The 26,014-nt window shown below is 49.6% G+C and overlaps 13 protein-coding genes across 13 annotated transcripts; 6 read left to right on the top strand and 7 right to left on the bottom strand.

Moving 5' to 3' along the window:
* Positions 1-5: 5 nt before the first annotated feature.
* On the bottom strand, positions 6-919 carry ALTATR162_LOCUS5531 (uncharacterized protein; the record flags this gene model as incomplete). Its single annotated transcript, XM_043313150.1, has 2 exons — positions 6-617; positions 686-919. 2 exons carry the CDS (start codon positions 917-919, stop codon positions 6-8), a joined length of 846 nt encoding a protein of 281 aa, XP_043169085.1.
* Positions 920-1,161: 242 nt separating this feature from the next.
* Positions 1,162-2,418, top strand: ALTATR162_LOCUS5532 (uncharacterized protein; the record flags this gene model as incomplete). Its single annotated transcript, XM_043313151.1, has 1 exon — positions 1,162-2,418. One exon carries the CDS (start codon positions 1,162-1,164, stop codon positions 2,416-2,418), a length of 1,257 nt encoding a protein of 418 aa, XP_043169086.1.
* Positions 2,419-2,885: 467 nt separating this feature from the next.
* Positions 2,886-4,334, top strand: ALTATR162_LOCUS5533 (uncharacterized protein; the record flags this gene model as incomplete). Its single annotated transcript, XM_043313152.1, has 3 exons — positions 2,886-2,970; positions 3,020-3,720; positions 3,774-4,334. The coding sequence occupies 3 exons, from the start codon at positions 2,886-2,888 to the stop codon at positions 4,332-4,334; spliced, it is 1,347 nt and encodes a 448-aa protein (XP_043169087.1).
* A 2,325-nt stretch (positions 4,335-6,659) lies between these two features.
* ALTATR162_LOCUS5534 (uncharacterized protein) lies at positions 6,660-8,237 on the top strand (the record flags this gene model as incomplete). Its single annotated transcript, XM_043313153.1, has 1 exon — positions 6,660-8,237. The coding sequence occupies one exon, from the start codon at positions 6,660-6,662 to the stop codon at positions 8,235-8,237; it is 1,578 nt and encodes a 525-aa protein (XP_043169088.1).
* Positions 8,238-8,956: 719 nt separating this feature from the next.
* ALTATR162_LOCUS5535 (uncharacterized protein) lies at positions 8,957-10,000 on the top strand (the record flags this gene model as incomplete). The annotated part of the gene is made up of 1 exon (XM_043313154.1): positions 8,957-10,000. One exon carries the CDS (start codon positions 8,957-8,959, stop codon positions 9,998-10,000), a length of 1,044 nt encoding a protein of 347 aa, XP_043169089.1.
* A 1,212-nt stretch (positions 10,001-11,212) lies between these two features.
* ALTATR162_LOCUS5536 (uncharacterized protein) lies at positions 11,213-12,844 on the bottom strand (the record flags this gene model as incomplete). The annotated part of the gene is made up of 1 exon (XM_043313155.1): positions 11,213-12,844. The coding sequence occupies one exon, from the start codon at positions 12,842-12,844 to the stop codon at positions 11,213-11,215; it is 1,632 nt and encodes a 543-aa protein (XP_043169090.1).
* Positions 12,845-13,819: 975 nt separating this feature from the next.
* Positions 13,820-15,403, top strand: ALTATR162_LOCUS5537 (uncharacterized protein; the record flags this gene model as incomplete). Its single annotated transcript, XM_043313156.1, has 2 exons — positions 13,820-14,520; positions 14,575-15,403. 2 exons carry the CDS (start codon positions 13,820-13,822, stop codon positions 15,401-15,403), a joined length of 1,530 nt encoding a protein of 509 aa, XP_043169091.1.
* Positions 15,404-15,723: 320 nt separating this feature from the next.
* On the top strand, positions 15,724-16,574 carry ALTATR162_LOCUS5538 (uncharacterized protein; the record flags this gene model as incomplete). The annotated part of the gene is made up of 2 exons (XM_043313157.1): positions 15,724-16,009; positions 16,063-16,574. The coding sequence occupies 2 exons, from the start codon at positions 15,724-15,726 to the stop codon at positions 16,572-16,574; spliced, it is 798 nt and encodes a 265-aa protein (XP_043169092.1).
* Positions 16,575-16,640: 66 nt separating this feature from the next.
* On the bottom strand, positions 16,641-18,308 carry ALTATR162_LOCUS5539 (uncharacterized protein; the record flags this gene model as incomplete). Its single annotated transcript, XM_043313158.1, has 1 exon — positions 16,641-18,308. One exon carries the CDS (start codon positions 18,306-18,308, stop codon positions 16,641-16,643), a length of 1,668 nt encoding a protein of 555 aa, XP_043169093.1.
* Positions 18,309-19,188: 880 nt separating this feature from the next.
* Positions 19,189-19,458, bottom strand: ALTATR162_LOCUS5540 (uncharacterized protein; the record flags this gene model as incomplete). The annotated part of the gene is made up of 1 exon (XM_043313159.1): positions 19,189-19,458. One exon carries the CDS (start codon positions 19,456-19,458, stop codon positions 19,189-19,191), a length of 270 nt encoding a protein of 89 aa, XP_043169094.1.
* Positions 19,459-20,497: 1,039 nt separating this feature from the next.
* ALTATR162_LOCUS5541 (uncharacterized protein) lies at positions 20,498-22,235 on the bottom strand (the record flags this gene model as incomplete). The annotated part of the gene is made up of 3 exons (XM_043313160.1): positions 20,498-21,855; positions 21,914-22,067; positions 22,131-22,235. The coding sequence occupies 3 exons, from the start codon at positions 22,233-22,235 to the stop codon at positions 20,498-20,500; spliced, it is 1,617 nt and encodes a 538-aa protein (XP_043169095.1).
* A 429-nt stretch (positions 22,236-22,664) lies between these two features.
* ALTATR162_LOCUS5542 (uncharacterized protein) lies at positions 22,665-23,822 on the bottom strand (the record flags this gene model as incomplete). Its single annotated transcript, XM_043313161.1, has 3 exons — positions 22,665-23,509; positions 23,566-23,725; positions 23,775-23,822. 3 exons carry the CDS (start codon positions 23,820-23,822, stop codon positions 22,665-22,667), a joined length of 1,053 nt encoding a protein of 350 aa, XP_043169096.1.
* A 1,459-nt stretch (positions 23,823-25,281) lies between these two features.
* Positions 25,282-25,755, bottom strand: ALTATR162_LOCUS5543 (uncharacterized protein; the record flags this gene model as incomplete). Its single annotated transcript, XM_043313162.1, has 2 exons — positions 25,282-25,641; positions 25,741-25,755. The coding sequence occupies 2 exons, from the start codon at positions 25,753-25,755 to the stop codon at positions 25,282-25,284; spliced, it is 375 nt and encodes a 124-aa protein (XP_043169097.1).
* Between the last annotated feature and the right edge of the window lie 259 nt (positions 25,756-26,014).

The following is a 26,014-nucleotide window of genomic DNA, read 5'->3' on the forward strand; positions in this document are numbered from 1 at the left end:
CTAAACTACGCCGATGACCCAGGCTTCAACCTCTTGAACGTTTTTGTGATGTTCGTTATCGCGTCTTCAACTGGCAGGCGCTCCATTGAGCTTGCACCATAAAAGCCATGCACGCCCTTCGTCCTGCTGATCACATACTCCGCATCCTCTGGCATTGCAATTGGTCCACCATGGCACAGGATGATGACATCCTCCTTGATTCCTGTAGCGGTATCACGAATCTCTTGGATCAATTTCACGCAATCGTCCAAGCTCTTCCCACTACTCGCCCCAATACTTCCATTCGTCGTAAGTCCCATATGTGCGACCAAGATATCGGCCCCTGCATTTGCCATCTTCTTCGCCTCTTCAACATTAAACACATACGGCGTTGTTAGGAGATCCATTTCGCGTGCCATCTTCATTACTTCCACTTCGGCGTCATACGACATCCCCGTCTCTTCGAGATTCTGCCGGAAAGTTCCATCGATCAAACCGACGGTAGGAAAGTTTTGGATGCCGGCGAAACCAAGGTCTTTCAGTTGCTTCAGGAAGCGAGACATGTCTCGGAAGGGGTCGGTTGCGCACACACCAGCTAGCACTGGCGTGGATTTGACTATAGGAAGAACTTCGCCAGCCTGGAATCATTAGTCATTTAATCCTCCCCACAGACTTCCGTCTTTGGGGTCAAACGAGGCTTGCATACCATTTCCAATACGACATCATTAGCGTTTCCGTACGGCATTAAACCAGCTAACGAGCCTCGGCCTGCCATCCGATACCTTCCACTGTTGTATATAATGATCAAGTCGCCACCACCAGCTTCGATGAACTTTGCGCTTAACCCGATGCCAGCGCCTGCCCCAACGACGATTTTGCCATTGTCGATCTGCGAGCGGAGGTTCTGCAGTATGGTCTTACGATCGGTCGGTGGTGACATGTTGTTTAATATGGAGTTATCCCAACTTACAACTGAGACAAGAAAGGGATTTTCAGTATTGGATGTTGCCTTCCACAGTGTTGATGTTGTAGCGATGATGCTAAGAAAGGTTGTTGAAGCATGCACGATGACGTAATGCAAGCGCGGGGATGTAGTACACTGGCTTGAGCATCTACAGCCGACGCCCTCTCACGATACCTAGAGCATCTATAACGTACTTTTTTCCGGATGATCACGCGATTATGTCTTCCAACACACGTGTGGTTCTTCTCGGTACTTGCGACACAAAGTTGGAGGAGCTGCTTTTCCTTCGCAAAGAGATAGAAGGGAACAATGTCGATGTCATGCTGATGGATGTGGGTCGGCGCCACAAGGAGTACGATGCCATTACTATTAGTCAACACCAACTGCTAGAAGATCACGGAGATGTGAAAGATGTGAGCAAGCTACCTCGGGGAGAAGTCATCAGAACAATGGCTGCCTGCGCTACCAAAGCTGTGAAGAAGCTTTTTGAAGAAGGAAAGATACACGCCGCAATCAATGCAGGAGGTTCGGGTGGCACATCGCTCGCCGCGGAAGTGATGAGAACTGCGCTCCCTATCGGCTTCCCGAAGCTCATTGTGTCAACCGTGGCAAGCGGCGATACTGGACCTATCGTAGGTGAGACCGACATCACGATGATGTACAGCGTTGTAGACGTGGCTGGTCTTAACCAAGTACTCCGCAACGTGCTCAGCAATGCTGGAGCAGCCATCGCCGGAATGGCTCGCGCATACGCGTCTCGCCAACAAGATACAGCTCAACCGCGGAAGAAGCGTGTCGGCATCACCATGTTCGGTGTTACTACGCCAGCTGTTGACTTCATCCGAAAACATCTCGAAGACAACTACGATATCGAGACGTACGTTTTCCACGCTACCGGTCACGGTGGAAAAGCCATGGAGCGACTTATTCGAGAAGGGGGCCTTGATGCAGTCCTGGATCTTACCACTACCGAGATATGCGATCATATCTCCGGCGGTGTCATGAGCGCCGGCGAGCATCGCCTCGAAGCCGCCGCAGAAGCCGGAATACCAAACATCGTCTCTGTAGGCGCGACGGACATGACGAACTTTGGTCCCGTGAACACGGTACCGGAACGATACAAGGACCGCAAGCTATACGGGCACAATCCTGTCGTGACCTTGATGAGGACCTCGGTAGACGAAGCAACCCAAGTTGGCGAATTCATTGCGACGAAATTGAAAAGTCATGCGAAAACACCAGAAGTGATTCAGGTCTGGTTTCCGAAAGGTGGTATCAGCATGATCGCGGTCCCTGATGGACCATTGGAAGACCAAAAGGCAGATGCTGCGCTTTTCGATGCGCTACGAAATGGACTTCGGGACAGCGATATTCAAATCAATGAGGATGAGCGCGCTGTCAACGATGAGGGCTTTGCGCACGATATTGCCGAGGCTTTGGTCGCGAAGATGGGGATTGGCGGGAAGGCAAATTGATGTGATGCTATCTGACTTCGGCAGGGTACAGGAAGAGATCGCATACCCAGTCCAGGAGCAGTTGGCAACGAAAAGAAGTAGCCCATGCGTCCCAAATGCCATGTTCCCAAGCTCTTGGCTCTGGAACGAGGCGTACACACCTGACAGCCATAGGGCTGTGCCACCTCCAACACACATTGCAAGGCATCTTTACGCCCGTATTAGGTGTCTCGTAGGATGCTGTAGTGCCCCTGAATGGCTACACGAGATGAGCCACGAGCTTTTTCGGGTTCAGGCGTTCTACGCTAATCAGCCGCTGAGCAACAATTGGTGGTACGGCAAGGCGGCAGGCCTCCACAAAACTAGCGTCGACATGCGACACCTACAAACATCGTCAACTGCTTTTCCCTTTTTTGTTCTTGAACGTGCTGCAATCCCACTTTAGTTCCCTCTTTCTTTGCGCAATCACACTCTTTTACTCTTTCGTCATGTTTGCACGCGCTAGTGTGCTGTCACTCGCTTTATCATGCATTGTTAGGTCCGCGGCGTTAGACTTGGATGTTCAGAACCAGGGTAATGACGATCTTTTCCAATCGCGCGACTACGAAGCTAATGTGTACAGACTCTATCAGGAACGTTGCAAAGACTCTTGCAAATGGTCTCGTTACGTTCTACAATGAGGGCGTCTCCGAATCAGGAACCCCCGGTGTATTTCCAGATCCCTATTTCTGGTGGGAAGGAGGTATCATGTTCAACGCATTGATCGAGTATTCTTACTTGACGGGCGATACCCAGTATGACTCTGTCGTTTCTGAAGGCATTCAAGCGCAACTTGGGGAAGACTACACCTTCTTGCCGGCAAACCAGACTGCATACATTACCAACGAAGACCAAAGCATATGGGCTCTCGCGGCCATGACCGCCGCAGAATCTGATTTCCCAAAGCCGGAAAACAGATCCTGGGTGGAGTATGCTGCAGATGTGTTCGATATACAGGTGCTACGCTGGGATGAAGAAAGCTGTAAAGGCGGTCTTCGCTGGGCTATCTTTAGTTTCCAGGAAGGATACGATTACAAGAATGGAGCTGCCAACGGCGAATTTTTCCTCCTGGCTGCCCGTCTGGCTAAATTCACCGGCAACGAAACGTATTCTGAGTGGGCTGAGAAGTCGTTTACTTGGGCTAAGGATACCGGTCTCATCAGCGACGACTATCAGGTGTATGACGGTGCTCGTCCCACGAACGATTGTGGCAATATCAACAAGATCCAGTGGACCTACGACCACGCCACCTATACCGAGGGTTCTGCTATCATGCAAAATATCGTACGTACCTCCCGATACAGCTTGCTCTAACATCGCACTAATAACCACAAAAGACCGACGGCAAGCAGAAATGGACCGATGCACTAAAAGGCTTCATGAACTCCTCCGATATCTTCTTCGAAGACGACATTCTCACTGAAACAGCCTGCGAAAACAACGGAAAGTGCGACATAGATATGCGTGCTTTCAAGGGTATCGCTGCTCGCTCTTATGCCCGCGCAGTCGTCGCCGCTCCTGCTCTCGCAGGGCCCCTTACCAAGAAGCTCGAAACCTCTGCCAAAGCCGCCGCCAGCGCATGCGACGGAGATTCTGAGGACGTTAAATGCTCGCTAGCGTGGGCCAATCCGGACGGTGGTAATTGGACAGCTGCTAGTGCTAGCGACGGCAACCTGAATGAGGTGTTTGACGCGCTGCAGGTGGTGCAGGGATTGCTATTCTCCCAAGCCATATCGAACAAGACCGGGGCTGGGAAAGGTGATAGTGGGACGCAGAAGGGTGGTGCATCGGGCACATCAGGGGCTGAAGCGCCCAAGGAGACAGGTGCGGCTGGGACGATCGCTGCGAGTGTCACGATGGTTCTGGCTATGGCCTTTGCTGCGGCGCTCAGCTGCTAGACAGATGTGGCTTGGTAGCTTACACATCTGAGGATAATCATAACTTCCAACGGGGCTCTACGTATGACGTAAGGGCTTCTTGCTGTTGATATTGGCCAGATATTCTGAATCGCATAACAGCAGAAAGAGCTGGAGTTTGACGAATAGCGCTGAGGTACATTACTATGCTAATTGTACACAACGTTCATACTAGCTCGCAGATTTATGTCAACACAACTAAGAGTGCTGACCCGGGATTAGACCAGCAGAGCGAAGCGTCCCAAACCGTTCATGATTGAAATCTGTCCAGGTGGTACAGCAAACGGGGCTGAATCTTCAAGGTTCCAGGCGCGAAGAACACAAAAACTTAGAAGGAAGTTTCGAGAACGAAACTTACAGTGTTATTGAACTTCTTCTCTGGCGGACGAAGATGCTGATACTTCTGTCAACACAGTGGATGAGGATGCTGACACTTTCGTCAAAAGACTGATAACTTCTATGTTAATGTTGTATATCCGCCACTGATAAATCTTTTTCACGATCTCATAACTAACGATTAGTCGAATGCGACCACCGTCTTTGCATGTGAAGACAACTTCATCATGACCACTTCGTCGTAGTGCTATTCCTTGAAGCTCTTATAGACAATGCTGGCATTGTCATTGCGGAGCTCAGTATCGACGGAACCCAGTTCCAGACTTACCTAGTTTACACCCTGGCGATTGATGATGGTCTCCCATGTCCTCTTCTTCCACAAGATACGTTCTTCCATGATATCCCCTCGTTTTTCCGGGTCGTCTAGTAACCGACGATAAGTCGATTTACGCCTTCGTGGCGTTTGGTATCCGCTGTCTGGTCCGCGCGTCTTCGGCAACGAGATCGTTGAGGCTGGCCGTGGTGTCGTCGTCGCTTTCGTGCCGGTCGTCATACCCACTCCCTCTTCGGCACCCCTTGTGAGCTACAACGACTTCGGAGCCCCTCCTGCCATCACGCAAAAGATATGGAATACCTCATGGCCGACCCAACACGTCGCTGGTGCTCCTTCTCCAGCCGGGTTTGCCGGCTTCACAGCCTCTTCCAACCCCCCTCCAGCAACGCCACGGCTGGTGAAGATCTCACCGCCTTCTCTTCCGGCTCCTACTTCCGCCTCTATTCCTGCGGCTCCTTCCCAGCCCACAGTAAACGAAACGAGGCAGATGAGCTTCCAGCAAAGCAAGCGACCAGGCACTTTTTGTGTAGGTAGTGGTGGTGGTAGTGCTGCTGCTGCCCGTCCCGGTGGTGTTGGAAAGACTAGAGCGGCTTCACGGAGGTTATGAGCGCGTTACGGGTGAGATGTGGATTATAGTGTGTTCTCTTCGCATGAGTCCAATGAGATCCGATCAGATGCGCAAGACATCTGGACACACCAAGCTGCCGTTTTTACTCTGAAGTGTCATTCCTATCTGCTTATCTAGCTTGGTCAATTTGACCGAACTCCTATGTATACTATTGTATGTACGGCCTTCGATATCTTGGGGTTGTTCGTGCGATGAGTTGATTCGAGTGGTCAGAAAGCTGAGAGGCTGGATGTCGCGTCCGGGGCGCGTCGGCTCAAGTGGGGCGTCGCGCATCATGCCCGACGAGTGGAAATGGGCGACAGAGCTTTGACCACTAAGTCGCCACCACACCAAACAAAGACGCACTACCAAATCGTCTCTTGCGCATGTTTTTGCAACAGCGTGTGCCCTATCGGCGTCGGCCTTCTAGTCGATTATCGGATCGGAGGCGATGTCACTGCGAAGATCATTAGCTGTGTTCGTTACATGGCAGGGTCTGCTTCTACTGGGCAACTATAGGTAGGCTTTGGTATCTATTCCCAACTTATCTGTACCGTACATGGTTCACTCGATCTTCAGTAATTGTGGACATCGTCGCTGCAGTGATGCCAGCGCTCGACGACATAAGCAGGTGACAGGCTTATTCTACCCGCTTCCGTGCAGCAAGTACGATACTCTTCTAGAACATTCTTTACTTATGAGTCAAGTTGTCATGTTGGACTTCCGTGAACGCCGCTATGAATATCTTTCTGGTACCACTGCCGTGAAAATTGAGCGATATGCGGTAAGATGCCATATCTCCCTGGCTTCGGGTCTATGGCATCTTCTGGAAGTCACGTTAGGAACTGTGCTATGAGACAGAGAGATAATTGTCTCTCGCGTACCGCTACCGATCACTCCTCCGTGACAAAGCGGTCGCAAGCTGACAGACAAACTTCTCCAGCTTAGGTCCCGATCATGCATTGCTAGTTTGCATTCCTTGCTACCATTTTGCGGCTACCACGTATCTCAACACTCCTCCGCACCAGCAATGTCATCACCCCCACTTTCCCAAATGCAAGAAGCTACAGCTGAAAGCCTACCAACAGAGCTTTGGACGCAGATATGCCACTCACGGTCCTCGTACCCTGACGGAGAGGTCTTCATCATTGACTTCATCAGTCTTTTTAATCTCCTTCTCACTAGTCGAACGATACATTGGAAGACTAGGGACGCCTTCCTCCAGCGCCACCTCGCATCTTCCAAATTCAGCCTAATGCCGCAGAGTTTGGAAATCCTCAAGGCCTTATCAGAAGACGAGCAGCTGCGCACATACGTACGAGAGCTGGAATTTGGCCCAGAGGTTCTGAATACGAATCTGGAAGTGGACCTCCAATACGTCAGGGAACAGTGGGAAGAGCCCTCTACCGGTTGTCCGCATCCTGAGAGCTACATCTACGTGGACTCTGCCCGACCAATATGGCCTATGGTCAAGCTCCCGGAACCGCTATGGAAAGGTAACACTAGCAGAGATTCAGGGTCAGCATTGGTTGTTCGATGGAATGAGCGAGATGGTTATAGTCGCTGGCTTCAAAAGCACGGAGGTACGCTAAGGAGATTAATTGACCACCAAGACCACTTCCGGGCAGGAACTGAATGTATTCGAGGGGCCATCTCAAAGTTCCCGATGCTGAACAGTATCAAGATTAATCCTCGTCTAGTAGGTACTTCTTACGAGGAACGTTTTGCTAAGACCATAAAACGGAGTAGGGGAACCATGCCGCTCCTTCGCGAACTTGGAGCACATGAGCTCAAACTAACGGCCGATCCGGCTCCGTACGGTTCAAAGTCCATCTTGGAATTCAGTATCGATGGCCTTTTCTTCACCGAATATTACGCAGAGATCATTATGCTTGAGAATCTCTTCGAAATCTTGAGTTCGGTTGAGTTGAGCAAGTTCACGATTGACCTGACGGTCACTGCAACGAACCTTCTATCCGATGGCAAAATCTTCGACACCAATCATCGCGCTTGGATAGCAATGGCTCCTCAGGTACGAAGTCTCACGCTCGACTTCGCAATGAGTGGCATCGATCTCTACCAGTTTCTTCCGCTGTTGATTTGGATAGCGGAGTTGGTGTACTACACTAATGGAGTTGAACACTTCTATGGCCACAATTTGCCCTTTGGGTATTTTATATTACGAAGAATTCTTGCGCAGTCTTCCTGGATGAGCCTTCGAACGCTGCATCTCTTCCAGTGTAGGATCCATGGTCGTGATCTGCTCGGACTGTTTCTCCGTCACCGTTCAACTGTGGAGGATGTGAGCTTCTCAAATGTCGTAACTACTGGTATGAGTGTAATGCCCTGGAGGGACATAATTGCGGCCATGAAAGACATGGCTCAGCTTGCACGCGTCACGCTGGATCGACTCGGACTGGAAGGTGTCAGCGACATGTCCAGCAATGCGTCATACGTATGCGCTCCTAAGTCAGCCACATCTTGTTGTCTGAAGGCCAAAGGGCACCAGAACGTCCGCTCCATGCTAGATGTTGCGACGGAGCGTATAATACTTCTTCCAGGTCGGAAATCCACAATTTACGAAGTGCATTTCCGGACGCTCTCATGAGACACAACGCGGTGCTACGGCTTGAAAAGACGGCCAACTATGGAAACCCATACAAATACATGGCGTAATGAACTTACCCTGAAGCTGCATCGTTGAGGTAGTATCCAGAAGGCTATGGCATTATTGGATGGAGCTTTTACAACAAACAAGTATATAATCATCAAAGCGGTTTGGAAACAGAAACGTTGTACAATCTCTACATCCCATAAAGGACCAGGGCAGAGCTTGGGTGCTCGTATATGCGAAGTAAGGTTCCATTGCGTATGCTGAACGATAGATCCTCCAGCATGATGTGCCCAGCTCCTTTCTGCAGTACGCTAACCTCTTTGTCAAAGGCATGCGACTGCAAATCCACCGAACTCTGGGTTGATGCCCGGAAGGCCTCTCCTTTCACAAAGTATTTCTCTCCGTATACCGTCTTCTTCTCAATACATGTACGCTAACTGTTAACTAGATTCGGGCCTCAAGTGCACGGACACGGCACGGTCACAGCCTTAATTCCGTAAAGGCCGCCTTGCGACGCCAAACGGGACGAAATTGCTCCGCATTAAGAGTAGAATGTACCACGTGGAGGACGTTCAGTCACCGCGTGATCTTCTTGTTCAATGTGCGTATTTGGTCCGTATGGCATACAGGGTTCGCCAATCCCAAGTTCAAAATGAAATAAAAGCTTATTGAACGACCTTGTCATTTCTTTCTCGATACTTGTTCGACATATCATGACCTCATCCAACCAGACGATACTAGTTACTGGTGCGAACGGCTACATAGCTGGTCACGTGGTGCTACAGCTACTTGAAAAAGGCTTCAAAGTTCGAGGCACCGTACGATCTCAGAAAGCCGCCTCGCAATTGCGGGATACGTTTCCTGACTACATCGACAAACAACTTCGTATCGCTCTCGTCACGGACCTTGCAGATACAGATTCTTTCCGCGACGTCTTTGATAGCAGCATCACTGGCGTGATTCATACAGCAAGCCCCGCGTGCTACCCTGCGGACGATATCGTGAAAGAGATTTTGGATCCGGCGGTCAAAAGTGCAATAGGCGTTCTAAGCGCAGTGGAAAGATTTGCGGATAAGAAATCATTTCGGAGGGTCATTCATCTAAGCTCTCTCGCGGCTATCCTGGACTACTCCAAGGGCAAGCGACCTGGCTACGTGTATACCGGGGAGGATTGGAATCCGATTACGCGGAATGACGTGGAGGCATTGACGAACCATGTTGACGCGTACGAGGCATCAAAAGCCTTGTCCGAGCGGGCCGTATGGGAGTGGATGCAAGACCATCGACCGTCTTTCGAATTGACCTGTCTCTGCCCCTCTTTCGTTCTTGGTCCACACGTTGAAAGGCTGGATAAATTATCTGAAGTCCGATCTACAGTCAGATTGCTATGGAGCCTGTTAATTGACATTCCTGAGCTCCCACCCCTCGAATATGGTGGTTTCGTGGATGTGCGCAGCCTTGCCGCTATGATGGTTGCAGCACTCGATGCGCCGAATGTTGCAGGAAAGAGATTTCTGGTCGCGGAACATTTTGACTGGCAGAGTGCAGCAGACGCGGCAAGGGAGGGGATTCAAAGCCTTAGGGACAGGGTGCCGGTGGGCGAGCCTGGTACAGGCAGAGAGAAAGCTCGACCGAGCATATACAACGTCGATGGAGGCCAAGTTGTGGAGGTGACTGGTATTGGTTACCTTCCGCTAAAGCAGACGATTGTAGACACGTTCATGCAGCTTTTAGAGGTAGAGAAGAGAAGCGAATAAGGTAGACAACGGTTCGTAACACTTGCACCTAGCTTGACGGCTTATTATCCGGGACAACTCAACACCTAATCTAAACACTGAACCAGCTCTATAGTTCGAGGAATCAAAGTCTAGCTAGTCTTAGTGAAATCGCATTATTAACTTGTGTACGTTACTCGCTAAAAACCCACATTAGTATTTTGTGTAACTTTCATATATTCTAAGCTGGACTACTTCAAACAACACAGTATGTGCTTTCTTCTAGATCTTTTGCATGCAACATACTCGCACCTAACCGTGCGACATGCACTTATCTTGCTCTTGTAGTTAGCTGTAGTACCTCGTAATCTAGACATTCTTGCGACTTTGGAAGTCAGTATAATTTGCACAAGTATCTGATTTGTAGACCTATTTTTGGTGTTGCTACATTTGCACAGATCTTACAACAGCCTCGTCTACAAAGACTACAACGCACCTTTACAGATCTGCACATATTTCTTCTAGTCTATTTTCGATAGTGTGGTGTCGCCGTCTTGTAATGCATGTGTGTTTAGAGTGGACAATGGAATAAGCTAGTCATGTACATAATTCAGCTTCTGTGAGTCCTAAACTACAGCTGATTGGTCGTGCCTCGATATCGATGTGTACTAGAAGATACACAAAACATATTTATATGTCAACTAAGATATCATCTAAAGCTTTCTCGCTGATCATGAATGTCGGCAGACTAGGTAACTCTCCTGGCTGTACTGGAAAAACAGAACCATCAACAACACGGGGATTATCAACCCCACGAACACGAAACTTGGAGTCTAAAACTGCTAGCGGGTCATCATCCGAGCCAATTGCACAGCTGCCAGTAGGCTGGTAAATGGGTCTCCACATCGGGATCTTAGAATCTGCAATATTTCTATGAACTCTAATCTGATGTAGACAATCAATGCTTTATTGTATAGCCTAAATCTAGATCTATATTTTGTATATAGAAAGTATCTAGCTAGCTAAAGTAGCTAGCTAGAAATCTTAGATCGGAGCTAAATGTGGAGACCCAACTCTTAGCAACGTGGGTTAGCTAATAACTTTTTATTTATAAGACTTAGAGAAAGACTTTCTATACATAAGATATAGGTCTAGATTGAAGCTATATAATAAGTTATTCATCGTCCAAATGTGGTTTGAACCTATAGAGATATCGCGGATTTGAGTTCCCGATGAGGAGACCCATTTGCCAGCCTAGCTGCCAGTAACGTGGTGTGAGTAGACGTTGGTGCGGTGGAGTCTAGCCTGAGCGTCGTTGGAGCAGAGTGTGCCAGCGGCGCATGGGCGCAACTCCGTGAAAGTGTTGTTGGAAAGTTCTTGTAACGCAGGGCGAACCATGTTGATGGCTTCTACCATCGATGCGAGGTCATCATCGTCTCCTTGCGAAAAGAAACCAAGGTGGATATTGGGCATATCCCGAGGGTTGCCAGACTTCAGAGTTACCGAGCCATTGATGTTCCTTGAGTGAAGTTGCATGAAACCACATGTGAACTCGTTAGGGTTCCAGCCAAGCATACTAGGCCAGAATCCAATAAATTGCATAGCGCCGCGGTAGAAGTGTATGTCTCTGGTCCTTAGGGCTTTCGAGGTCTTCGCAAAGATATCGTAGAAGCCGTACAATGTGTTTGCGAACGTCCCATAGATGGTTGTCTCGTAGTTGTCGTGCATGTTTATTCCAACGCCAGGGAGATCTTTAACGACAGGGATGTTGAACTTGTTAAGTTCTTCTTTGGGCCCAACTCCACTCAACTTGAGAAGCTGCGGAGTGTTGTATACGCCACCAGAAACGATCACTTCCCTGGAGGCAAAAGCTTTGCCGGAAACGCCCTGTACCTCAGGATCATACCTTGGATCGGCAGAATACATGCTTTTGCCTTTGAGAAACTCGACTCCGATGGCCTTGGGCCTCGACTTATTTGTTCCCTTCCCTTCAGCTTTGGAAAACAATATCCTAGTTGCCAAAGTGTTTAGCTGGATAAACAGTGGGAAATGCCTTGCATCGGCCAGTGTCTCGCGGATGTAGTTGTTAGGGCTTGACCGAACTCCATGATCCGAATGAGTAAATGGCCCAAAAACTCCAACAGTATCGTCTCTATTTGGGGAATCCTCGTTGATGTCTCTGGTAACAAGGTGAGTCAAGTTCCAGACACCTTCGCCCGCGGCTGCGTTCTGGTGTCTAAGCGCCAGTTCTGCTACAGGCGTGGTATTGTAGGCCCACGATATATCCCCCAGCGAGGTATCGATGTAGCCAGTAAATCCATGAGTGGGAGTGCTTCCATTGGCAAGATAGTGGCATCTTTCTAGCCTCACAAGATATTGGCGCATGTTCGCTGTAGTCCACGAGTCGTCCCCAGTGGTATCCACAATGTCTTGCCAGTCGACGTCAGCTGGAAGGGAGATTGACGCAACGTTGTGCATTGTGCAATCTCCTAGAGTTCCTGCTCGTGGATAATAGACTCCAAGGCGTTCGGCACCGGCTGGTGGATCCAATCCAACATAATAGTCTCCGTTCGCCTGCCTCCAGGTGGTAAACTCAAACCCTTCATCGAATTGGGGCTCGTCGCGGCTGACGAAAAAATCCCAACGGGTTAGGGGATCGTTTATAGCGACTGGGTTGTTCCAAACTGTTGCCGAATTGGAGTTGTTCCATTGGTCGTCTCCAGCTTCGATGAGAAGAACCGAATGGCCGGCCTTGGCGAGATTTGCTGCAAGAGGTCCTCCGCCTGGACCAGATCCAACGATTATGTACTCATAGGTGTTATTTAGCTTGGATTCTGCGGCTTTTGTCAAGACTCCGAAAAGGGGTAGGAGAAGATGATGTCGCATGATTCTGATCTATTCATTATATGCAGACTTTCCAAGACGATGGTCTTCCAGCTGTGCCACGAAACAAAATAGGCAGATATTGGTCTAAATTTGGGTGTATGATCGTTCTATATAACTCAGTTCATCGGTGGCAATGTGCCTTGACGCGTTCACTACCAAGATTCCAACGGCGTTGAAAGTCAGCGAAAGGCCGAAGCGCGAAAACACAAACTTCATATCTTTTTCATTTCTCTGCTTCTAGTAGGCTTGGTATATCTCAACTTGGAAAGGAAGGTGGCTGTGTCGCATGTCACAGGGTTCTGCCTACTAATTCTGTAGTGCATAGAGATGCGTACCCGTCGATTATCGCCCTGGATAGAACACTAATACCACCCTTACTGTTAGCATCCTTTGTGTAACATTCCGTCCTTGTCGATACATGATAATAGCCTGACGTTGCAAGGTACATGCGAGCCACTGAACTTGTGGCCAAGCAATCGCAAGCAGCCGCTCTCCAGCCAAACATTTAAAGACTTTTGTGATTATTGTTTGCCTGGTGATATTCTGTTACTATGCACATATCATGAAACACGAAACGATCAGGTATCCTTGAGAACTAATTGGTTTTGTTCTTAGCTGCCGGACATCGAAGACATTAAAGCAGATATCATGGCTTAACTCCGGCACTAAGAGTAATCCGAGCGTTTTCGTTGCTGGACACTCCAGAAACTGCTTCGCATTTTGTTAATGTCTTATGTCCGGGTCGGGCTTGGCGGAGACCGAGCTGCGATCCGGCGAAACTATCAGCCATAACCCGAGAGTTGGTCACTAGTCCGTCCATACCTGTTCAGTGCAACGCGAACAAGGTCCGATAAGTAGGTTATGGGCCAATGAACGACCAACACCTTCAGCAGTCCGACCTTTGTATTCAAGTACAAGTGTGGTAAGTAGCCTCATCACAGTTTGCGTAATATCCGTTGTCCAACAATTGACACCATGAAGCAGCAAGTACTTCGACTCCTCTATTTATTCGCTGTGTTTTCGCTTTCTCACAGCGAACCGGTCCTTTTCGAAAGCGGTACCATAATATCCTTCAATGAAACGAGTGGTTCACTAGAAGCACTGCGTGACCATTCCCTCCTAGTTGTCAACGATACCATTAGCGCAATCTTCCCCACGAACTCGACAATCTCAATCCCAGCGGGCACTGTCCGTATTTCGGTTGAAGGAGATATACTGTCACCTGGTCATATCGACACTCATCGCCACGTTTGGCAAACCGTTCATCGCTCTATAGGCGGCACTGGTACACTAGCAGAATACCTCACAAGATGGGCCAACACAACAATTGCCGCAAGAATCTACGATCCAGAAATATCTTATCACTCAGAATTGGTCGGACTATGCGAAGCTGTTAATGCAGGCGTTACGACAATCGTGGATCACGCATCCGGATCTTTCACGAGCGACATTGTCGATGCATATATCCAGGCAACCAAGGACAGTGGTATTAGGAGCATCTTCGCATACAACCTGGGGGGCTACGAGACATTTCCATTCGACGAACAAGTTGAGCATTTTAGAACACTGATGACTGACGGGACTTTGGCTGAAAGTACTGTCAGCCTTGGTATTGCGTATGAAAGATGGACTTTTGGTGTAGAACCAGAGATACAAGCCATCTCTGCGTTGATGAGGTAAGAACTCCGTTAATCACAATTTGGGTATTGAATATCTCTGATCTTCCACAGTGAATTTGACATTGCTGTGCTCGAGACGCATGCGGTTGGCGGCGTGTACGCATCAGAAAACAACCCGTCTGTACTTGCACAGATACAACTGGCCAACGGAACTCACCTCTTAAATACTACGATACCAGTCGTGTTTGTACACGGCACATCTCTCACGGCCACGGATCTGACACTACTGCGCACCTACAATCACTACATGGCATATGCCCCGGAATTCGAAATGTCACACGCTCGGGAGGTAAGTCAACAACATCTCGGCCTAGATCAAGCATCTCTCAGCGTAGGCACACATTATACAAACAGCGGCGATATGATCACTCAAGCAAGGATCTGGCTCCAGAATGTTCGCGAACGTTTGATGACACACCTTACCACCGAGGAGAGGATCGTAGTGAATCGGAATCCGATGTCGACCAACCAAGGCTTTTTGCTGGCGACACGGTCTGGGGCTCAAGCTATAAGGCGCAATGATCTTGGTGTCTTGCGTGTTGGGGCGAAGGCGGACATTGTAGTATACGACGGAAAGGCGCCAGGAATGCTGGGTTGGAGTGATCCTGTCACTGCTGTTCTCTTGCACTCCCATGTGGGACATATTAAACACGTCCTTGTCAACGGAAAGGTGTGGAAAAGAGATGGCCGAATTGTGCATCAAGGGTGTCTGAGCACCAATGCAACCAATATTGAAGAACGGTTTCTCAAAGCTGCGAAAACGGTTCAGAGATTCTGGAACGAGAATCCGGTCTCACTGGAAGGTGTTTTCCTGACGGGTTACAATTATGGTGGAAGAGATGATATGGACGTTGTTCGAGGCCCAGCGACTGGGTACTGATCTTTTCTTATTCCTCTTTCAATATCCTGCTTACCCGTCTTCGCGTTACCAAATACTGTTTTACTATGAGGTGCAACACTAGAAATGTATAAGGCTATCGAAACGCTGGCAGCGGCGTTAGGACTCATTGTGCCGGCAATAGAATCTCTCGGCCGATAAATATTTCCTTTTCCGGCTAGCGTCACTTCTTTGAACACATTTGCAGGAGCTTGCCAGTAAGCAATGTCGAAGGCCTGCATAGGTATATAAATGGCAAAGAATCATATTTGAGTAGATACACAGCCAGATCAACACTTCCCCAGAGTAACCATTTCGAAAGCATGACCTCCCGGATCACTATCTTTGTCACTGGAGCCAACACTGGCCTCGGTCTGTACACAGTAAAGGCCCTATACAGATCAACCAATGTATACACCATCCTGCTTGGTGCTCGAGACTTGATCAAAGCTACAGCTGCTATCGAAGAAGTCAAGCGAGAATATCCCAACTCCACAAGCAGCATCGAGCCAATCCAAATCGACCTTGAGGATGACGCTTCGATCGCTCAAGCGTTCGACGCGGTCTCTAAGAAACATGACAAGATAGATGTTCTTCTTAATAATGCAGGTATATATATGAGACAACTCTGACAAGTTTGTACATAAACTAACTAAGCACAGGGGCGCAATTCGACCAGCAGGTACCTAAGGGTAACATGACCACCAGAGACATGTGGAACAAGTCTTGGGACGTCAACGTGACTGGCACATATATAGTGACCGATACCTTCGCTCCACTGCTTCTCGAGTCGTCTCAGCCACGACTGATCTTCATCACCAGCGGCACAAGCACCCTCACAGAACACGACAATCTAGCGATGGGTATAAACCGTTCCCCTCCCAAAGGCTGGCTCAAGAAAGCGTTTGCAGTCACGGCGTATCGAGCGGCCAAAACTGGCATGAACATGATGATGCTGGAATGGGCCCGGATCCTTAAGGAGGATGGCGTGAAGGTGTTCGCAATCAGCCCCGGCATGCTAGCCACAGGTTTGGGTGGTGATCCTGAGGCTATGAAGAAGATGGGGGCAATCGATCCGAACATTGGAGCGGAACTTGTTCGCGATGTCATTGAAGGTCGTCGGGATGCAGATGTTGGAAAGGTGGTGCGCAAGAATAATGTTCAGCCATGGTAGCTCCTGAGAATCAGAACTTTTGGCCTTGGATTGAAATTGAGATGAACCACAATTTTGCGCCCTGTTTTATCTTGCAACGTTGAAGTCCTCAGCGAATGTGTCCGTATTATAGAATTGCTCGATATCTATAAACCCGTTGCTTATGAAATTGAAAGGATCGAGATCACTAAAGGTGAACTGATACTCTGAGGATGAATCCCGATCAGTATAGTCAATAGGCCAGTCCGTGAGTCCTGGTACTGGGATGCCTATTGTTGGTTGCTGCTGGGATTCTGTTACTGATGCTGCTGTTGGCTGTAGCGAAACAGATAGGTTGCTCTGTGCTGATTCTAATGTACGCTCTATGGCCTGTCCCACCTTCTTCGCGTTGGTGCTAGACAAGGATTTGTCAACGCAGATAGAGTGAGCTCTTTTGAGAAGCAAGGAGATTTCTTCCAACGTGGGCATCATCGGATTCCGGTAGGCTCTTCTTCGATGGTCCAAGTTGACGTGAAGGCAAAGGGTGCTCGCACCTAGTAAGAAATCGGTCATAACGTAGTTGTTAAACATCCAGCTCACCGCTTGGAGATGGCCATCAGGTCGAAATGCGTAGTGAATATCGGCGATACTTCGTACGATGCTACAAGCGGCCTGAATACATTGAAGAATGCAATTGGCGCTACCACGTACCATGTATCTCAGGTGCAGGATGCATAAGCCTTTGAGGTACAGCAGCTCAAGGAAAAGTCGAGACATGATCAAGAAGGATGGATCCGTAATGGATTCGGACACAGGGCGCCATCGCAGGATGTCCGGGATTGTCGCATATGCCTTTCTCGCCTCCGCATCCAACTCCATGACTTGTATCTCGCTCTTGAGACGCAAAGACAGCACGGCTTGACATATTCTGGCAAATACCGGCATTAACCTGTCTTTAACAATGAACCACAAAATCGGGGTCGGCTCGCTTTCTGGTCGGGGTTGGGGAAGAATTTGAACGTCGGAGTTGAAATCAGAGTCCAGTAAGTTTAGAGGAGACTTGGTATCGCAATTATCGAGAATAATGTTATTTGGAAGCCCGAGTTGAAAAGAGACCATGGTGTCCACCTGCTTGCAGCAAGCCCAGAAGCGTCTCCTCATCTCACCCTCGAACACCGTGAACCTGCCGAAATTGTCGGGATCACGATGGTATCCTAATTCGTATGCGTGTCGTACGGCCATGCAAACGATGGCACCACACTCGCGGCTAGGATCAAGACTCCTAAGGCCTTTGCAGTGGGCGTACAAGAGTAATGCTTCCGGGGCGTTTTGCCGAGTATCATAATACCTACCAAGCACCAAACATTGTCCTGCTGCAGTATGGAATTTATGGCTTGATTTGTGCGCTGTTTCCTCTGGTCCTGTTCCTTCACGAACAAAGGCAGCGATTGAGAAGATAGAGAATAGGATACTAAGCCAGAACCCAGAGGCTGTATGGAACTGGCCGTGTTGGAAAGTGTGGTATTCTCGTTGAAACTGTTGTGCATGAATAAATGGCTGGATAAAGGTGCCACCTCCGAAGTAAGTTCCAAGAAGTTGCTCGGCTTCCTTCTGTGATGGCATATACCGTGACAAAATGGTATCTTTTGAGAGTGGGACTGGTAAGCCGAGAATAAAGTGATCGACCATGTCTTCCCTACCGTTGATCGGCTCTTCAACATCAGGCTCATCGATCGTGTTGGGTAGCTCCAAGCGCAGCTGGTGAATGCTGTCCATGATGTCCTCCACGACAGTAGGGAAACGGTCCTCCAGTAAACCCGGCCCACGACCACCGGATAGATTCACATGGTTACTAGTGGAGTTTGAAGGCAGTTTCGAGCTGTGTCCTGACTCTGGAGCATCTGCTGCGTCCAGCAATTGAATAACATTAGCTTCAAGACGATGTAGCCTTTCCTCAATGGCGGGCCGGCCGCTCCCACGTGACAATCCACTGTAAGAGCAGGATGTACCGCCATCTCGCCTGACGCAGCTAGCACAGGGCCGGCCCTTGTCGCATCGAAGTTTGGAGGCCTTGCAGTGATCGCAAACCAAAGTTAGTCTTTGGCGTTTGATGGGTTCTTTCTCTCCCACTCGCTGTTGGCGTCTACTACCAGCCCTAAAGCTGCCGGTAGAGTGTGAATTGTAAGACATGAGTTACGTGTGACTTGACGCGCATAGAGGTTATGATTGGCAGATGAGGCAGAAGCGATGCGGTGCTAGCATCTACAATCTTTGATATAAGAAGGAGAAGGGCAGCCGGTAACTCCGATCCGTGCGTGACGGCCGTCAAACACGGTACCCGCAGGTTGCCGCGTACCGAGGCGGACGTCCCCAACGCCGCCAACGGCCCCATGATCCACTTCCGGTTTCGCGGGCACGTCCACTACATCAACCATACACTTTGCCCAATAATTCCTAAGAAGAACCATTGCGGCTCGACACGCTCTGCTACAAGATCTTTTTTTATTCACAACAGTATTTGATCGTAGCAAAATTTTAAGTCCAAGCGCATTCAGACGTCCGTATTATAGAAGATCTAGGGCCTAACTATTCATCCCCGTCACAACTCTCGTGTCAACCTTGCCATATCCCTAACACACCTGTGTTCTCACACCACTCAACAGCATCTTTCCTTGTTCCCAGCCCCATTCCAGTAGGTCGTTGTCACGTATCTCCCTCGGTCATTCTTCTTCTTCTCTTTCGGCCAGCAGCACGCCATGCATACAAGGACGAAGAAGAGAATCGCAACAGTGGCTGCGAGTCCGATCATGATGGCTTTGCCGTGGCCACCAAAGTAAATAAAGTCGTTGTGGTCAGCGCCGTAGTCGCTCTCAACCCCCAACGTGGAGGTTGTGATGAGGGATGTTGTAAGCGTGGTAGTTGCCATGGTGGCTTTAGGGTGAGAAAAGCTTGCTGGGATAATGTGAGTTATTGGTCAAGGTCACTGAACGTGAATTTACGTACGTATGTTGAGTTCAATATGACACTGGTCTCAGCTGTAGCCTTTCGTGATACTAGTGGAGAATCTATGTATGCTAACTCAGCCCTCCAGTAGACGTGGAGCTATCGCATGCTTTTAATAGCAAAGCCAAACAATTCTGCGCACTGCAGGTATTCACTACCTCCGGTCTACGTGATCGAATGTCTAGTCAATACTCCATCTGGACGTACAAAATCTGCTGAGCTTGCCGATCCAAGCTCGCTGAGTGCACACTGCCACACCACAAATAATGTTTTGTTGGAGCAGCGTGATCTAATACGCTCAAGATAGCTGCTTCTCACATGGAGGCCTGTCTATAACGAGGAGGAGGCCTCTCTTAACACCCTTCGCCTTCATAACACCACGAAGACTAGCCAAGAAGAGCTTGATAGCCGACCTGCCAATACTTACACCAGCGGGAACCTGCATGGAAGGATGGAAGATATCCTGCATGGTTTGCAAAGCCGTTTGTATGACTGAGCTCTACTCAGAGGTGTGTGAGCCCAGTAAAAGACAATGAAAAGATTGAATACCTGGACATTCGTTGACGCAAGGTCATCATCCGATGGTCTTACTGGCATTGTTTTTCCTCCTCCTTATCTTCCTTTTCTTTCCAGTTCACCCAGCACTACCTTGTAGTAGCCGTGTTTCACGTTCCGATGGAGCGGCTGTTACTTCGCACATCGTCATACAAGCGTGACGCATCGGTGATGATACACGTTTGTGCACCGCTCCTGTGCAACTCATCTTTCAAATGCTCATGAAGAGATGCCGAGACGAGGAAGTTGTAGTTGAAACACTTTCAAAAGGGATGTGACAAGAGCAGAAGCCATGATGAAATTGTGAATCAGGGACGGAAGGCTCATAGCATTGTTCCGCGCTTTAGTATTACTACATCTAATCTTACAGAGCCGTCCCGACAATTCCCAAATATCTTCTGGAAGAACTAGAAGTTTGTTGAAACTCCAGATCGATGCCCTTTCAGCATACTCGACCCCTCTATCTCCGCAATAACAGTCGTCATATCTCCTCCACCCCTCGGTCCAAGCTTCGGCGACAGTACAGGCTCAGTGTGCAGTTCAGCCGCCTGGTTCTCGCCACTAAGGAAAGAACCCGTTCCAAGCTCACTGATCGGACTGATTATATGCGTCCCATGAAGTTCCGCCGAGCGTGTCGAGCGGAGAGGTGCGTTAGTGCCAAGTTCGCTCACCGGACTCCTCATTCCTTCGCTGGGGAGATCAGCACTACTCAGTCTGACTTTAGGTACTCCAGATGGCGAGTTGGCATGCCAGTTTTGCATTGTTGAAGAAGTAGAGACGGGTGACGCTGGTGACGGCATATTTGTAACGGCGTGGGAGCCCATCTGAGGATACCGAGAGTCCATGTTGCTACTATGACGATGCGTTTCTGGTCGTTGAACATGGTGGTAGTATTGCGTGCTCTTACTATCACTTCCACCATGCATTTCTGGCGGGTTAGGATAGCCATTATGTGCAGTCTGGAGACGAGGTGGTGGTGGTGGTGCGCTCTCGCTGTGTAGTTCAGCCTTCGAGCGTTGACGCATTGGTTTACCAGCTCCAACTTCTGAGTATCGCTCGAAGCGCGAGTCGTCGTCAATCGTCGGAAGTTTGGGTTTTGGACTGGTCTTGCGTGAGGGCTCCCAAATGTCTGCGGAGGAGGCAAGAGAGGCTCGACGTTTGCGACGGCGCAGGAAGAGGAATATGAGTCCAATGATCAGAGCGATGCCTACGGTACCACCTACTGCTATACCAACGATAGTGGTGGTGCTGAGAGTAGGCACGGTGGGAGAAGCACCAGCACCAGCAGCAGTGGCGGAATGAGTTACGACTTGGGAGGTCGTAGCGACAATGACGTGGGTATTAATATTGACGCCGTTCTGCCCTTGTGATGTAGGTAGAGCATGGCCGGAATCGTTTGGAGGTGGCGCTACTATGGCAGACGTGGGGTTCCCCATATCTGTAGAGCTGGGTGCTGCAGCTGGCGTTGAAGCGGCTGGTGGCGACGATGGTGCGTCTGCTGACTTTTCCGTCTCCGAACTTGACGAAGAACTCGATGTCGAGGGGCTAGTTGACAATGTTGAAGTAGCTGCCGTGATTACCTTAATGGTGGTCGGTATATCCGCTAACGTCGCCACGCTGCTACTCGTCGAATCCTCAGTACTTGTCGCAACACTACCCGATGGTGTCCCCGTGAGCAAGTCTTTATAGTTGAAGTCATCCCCAAACGTGGAAGTTCTAAACTCATCCGTGCCCTTACACACCGCCTTGAACATATTTACATAGTCTAAAGCCGAATGTTAGTAAATCGTAAGATCCTTGTTTTGCGTAGGACGAACACTTACCTTGTCGGTCTGTCACACTTGGACATGCCTCGAGAAGACATGGCCCATACATCCTGAAGTGTGTGGAAACAACGTCGGAAAGTTGACAAAAGCCACTGAGGTTGTCGGCGCAGGTGCCATCGAGAACCTTGCCTGCTCCGATGAGACATTGCCTCTGGTGTCAGTGTTAGCAATAGATTCCACCAGGTCGATTGTATGGCTAGGGATAGCTACCTACAGTGCAAGCAGGAAGTGGTAACGGCGTCTTCGGAGGGATACAGAACTTGTCCCGCTCTTGGGCAGCAACGATGCTGAATAGCAATAGTAGAACGTACAGTGACATATTGCACATCGATGTCGGTTGCCAAGGATCGGAGAGAAGAAGCCCATCAAAACCGCAATGTATTTGGACTTACGCGTTCTTAAGTGCAACTACTCCATGTTTGCTCCCCTCACCGACCACAGACCGCCCCAATCCAATAAACGTTCATCCCCTTCTTCACCTCACACAAACACCGGCAGGATAATCTCAACAACACTTGGCAAACGGCTAACCACATAAACGGGTAGGTAAGGTTCTTTTCGTACTACCAGTTCGCATGCACCGCCTCCAATGTACGACTTTAGCTTACGGATGGAATTCCAAATGTATCCTATCCCCCTACGGCGTACCGCGGGACTAATTCCACAAGTCGCCGAACTGCTTCGTGTGTACGACAGGCCGGTAGATATGGCGAGAGTATCAATAATGAAAAAAAGAAAATACGGGACCTCAGCGTACACTCCTCCGAATCTGATCTTGCTCCCGCTCTTCTCTCCACTCACGCTGCTGCGCCATACCCCATTCGCTCCTTGCCTCTTGCTCTCGCCGCTGTTGCAAGTCCACCGTATCATCGCCGTAGCTATGTGCTCGACCACTGTAGCGGCTCATTGAGTCGTCGTCAGAATTGCGCGAGTCCTGTCCAGGTTGTCTATCCCGAAGCTCGTTGTTGGCAAGTTCATAGCTGCTATACTGCCTGCTATACTGCCGTCCGTGTCCAGTGTACTTGTCGTCGTACTCCGACATGGCGTAGTCCTCGGTGTTTGCCCCGTACTCTTTATACTCGCGGTTTGCGACGCTGTTGCCGAGAACGGGGTGTACAGCCGTGCTTCGTGGGGAACCGATAAGTGTAGCGTCGTTATAAGTCGACGCGTCGCACATTGAAACTTCTGGGCCACGATTTGCACTGATAATGTCCCGACGAGATGCAAACTCAGGTACCGATGAGTCGCTGATCAAGGTATTGATCCTCATCGACATGCCTTCTGGATTTGTGGCGTCTTGCAACTTGGCGTTGTCCTTACGGAGCGTGTTGGCCTTCTTCTTGGTGTCCCACCAAAGTTTTACTAGACCGAGGACGATGAGAAGGATGAGAGCGGCTGCGGCGACGATACCTCCGATGGCTCCACCGCTCAGCTTGCGGGAGGCAGAGGCAGGTTCTTTGGGGTCGACAGGTGGGGCTGCGGCAGGCGTTGCAGAAGGGAAGGTAACTGGGAGGTACGGTTCCCAGCGTTTGGGAATATCCACAAGTTCCTTGTTAACCTTCTTGCAGTGATAGAAGAGGCTGTCGAGGAATTCTAGAATGGAGTTAATATTGAGCACTATGGATTTGCGCCCGGACAATGCAATATACCTTCCCTTCCGATGTCTCCATAACAGGCATCAAGCACGCATTGCTGGTCGAACTCGGTATTGTTTTCGAGCGAGCTGCTGGCTTTGCAGATGCAGTCGAGATCGCCGGTACTACAGGACGCCTCACCCTGTGGCTTCTTAGTCATGCACTTCTGCGAGATCTGGGTAACATCAGCGAATGTATACGAGTGAGATTTCGAAAAGGTATACCCCGCAGATAGGTAGCTGTCCATCAGCTGGGCCCGTCGGATTTGGCATGTTGGAGGAAGCTTTGTTGGTGGTTGTCGTTGTGGACTGCGTTGTTGATACGTCTGATGAAAGCGAAGAGCTGACTGTGCTTATGGCCTGAGTCAATGTACTCGGTTGAGGGCTTGTCTCACTGGTAGATTGTGCGGGTGATGAAATTTGTTCTGAAAGTGAGTATCGAGGGTATTGATTATATTGAGCCCATTCATCGGGAATGTCGACTAGTGCCAGACCACGCTGGTAATAGGCAAACTGGTACTTGCTGAGAAATACTAGGGAAATACGGGTTAGCTCTCTCACTCACTCCCGATGTCTCTCATCTGGAGGCGGAGCACGGTACTTACGTCTCCTCGCATCATCGCCATTGCATTCTTGCAGTACACAAGAAGCGGAGAAGTACTCGTTGCGGGATAGGGAGTTTGTTCTTTTGCAGGCGCAAGCAAAGTATGCACCGGCGTCGTAGTTGTATTGCTTGCAGTAAAGCCATTTGGGAGCACTCAGCGTTGTTGCCCCCTGGCACTTGGAAGATAACTGATTTCATCAGCTATTTTACAAATGTGCTGAATCTCGTAAACGACCTACTTCACAGAAGCCTAGACGCGCCGTCGCTATCGGCTGAGGCACAAGGCTCAATTGAGCCGAAGTTGAAACACTCATAGTAGAGATATCGGAAATGGCAGGAGGGGTATACCCAGGTGGGTTGTTGTTACTCGCCATGTCTGGTTTCAGCAGCAGTGAAGCTTTTGAGATGCGACGAGAGATGCTGGTTGCTTCACAGTAAACGTCGTCCTTGTTTGAAAGCCGCTATGTCAAGGTAAAAGAGTATCAGTCAAGCGGTCCGACGTTGGTGCTGGCAAACACTCTACAGAAGTTCTTTTATATACCCGTATCTGTGATGTTGAGCGGAATCCACGAAAGAGATCAGAAACCAGAGGATTATAGTCCACTAGGTGAAGCTGGAGGTACGTGCAAATTACTGCTTGCATGAGCACAAGCAAATGTATCTCGGTTGATGTCCGATTGCGCATTACATGTGAATGATGCAGCCTCGAATCGTGATGGGATTGGGTCACCAACAGGCTTCGAGCGGCCGCACTCGGCGTCCTGACAAACGACCTTCGAACGAAGAGGCCTGCATAATCAGCCAGTAAGAAGAATAGAAACGTTTCGACATGGAAAGGTGGGAACGAGATTGCGAGAAAGAAATCATCGAATTAGGTAAGTTGGTAGCAGGATGTACTCCCTGATATGCCTCCGAATCGATAATCAGTCATATCCAAAGAGACCCCAAATAGAACAAAAGAAACCCATCGGTCTATAGTCTGTACGCAGAACCCTTCTCTTCTTAATTCGACTCCGCATGGTATAATCCACCGCGGTCAATAAGCCAAATTGATCCATGTGATACACCATCTCTTGCGCGTTTCAGCTCCGTCAATCTATCCAACTCAGCTTGTCCACAACAACATTTCTAGAACAAGCAGTCCAAGCAACAACAGCACGCCAAACCAGCGCACAACCCAGCGAACAGGCCTCCGCCACCGCCACCATCAGCCCTCCTGTCGTCCTGGTAGTAGCCACCTGGAGGTGGCGGTCCCTGCTGATACTGCATCTGCTGGCCTCCGTACCCGTATTGTCCTTGAGGGGGTCCGTACTGGCCCTGTGGCGGTCCGTAGGGGCCTGGCTGGCCTTGTTGGTAGGGGTTCGGGCTGCCGCCGTAGTAGTCTGGTGCGGCGCCGCCCTGGTTGTAATATGAGGGTTGCATGCCGCCAGCAGCTGGACCGGCATCTTGGTGGGCTGGTGGTGGGTAGGCGGGCGGTGCGCCTTGGTCCTGAGGGATTGTTAGTAGGTTGTGGGAACACATGGATAGGAGATGGGATCATGGCGCGCATTGCGACATGAGGTGCTAACAGCCATGAAGGGGACGTACATATGGTTTGGACATGTTGGTAGTTTGTGTAGGTCACAGAGAGTGTGGTGTAAGAGTGTAGCTCCTCGAAGGACAAAAAGACTGTTACGTCGTATTGCTGGGCGGCGAAGCTGGGCAATCTCTCCTCAGCTGTCGATCGAACTTTGTTGGGCGTTTGCTTCCGGGAGTGGATGGCGATCCTCTAAGAAGGAATGCGAAGAAGGAAAGAGCGAACGGTGTGTAAAGAGAGCAGAGAATGAAGAAGTGGAAGGAAGGAGCGACGAATGTTCAGAGT

This window comes from Alternaria atra (assembly GCF_907166805.1).
Source record: "Alternaria atra isolate CS162 genome assembly, contig: 25, whole genome shotgun sequence".
Taxonomy (NCBI): domain Eukaryota; kingdom Fungi; phylum Ascomycota; class Dothideomycetes; order Pleosporales; family Pleosporaceae; genus Alternaria; species Alternaria atra.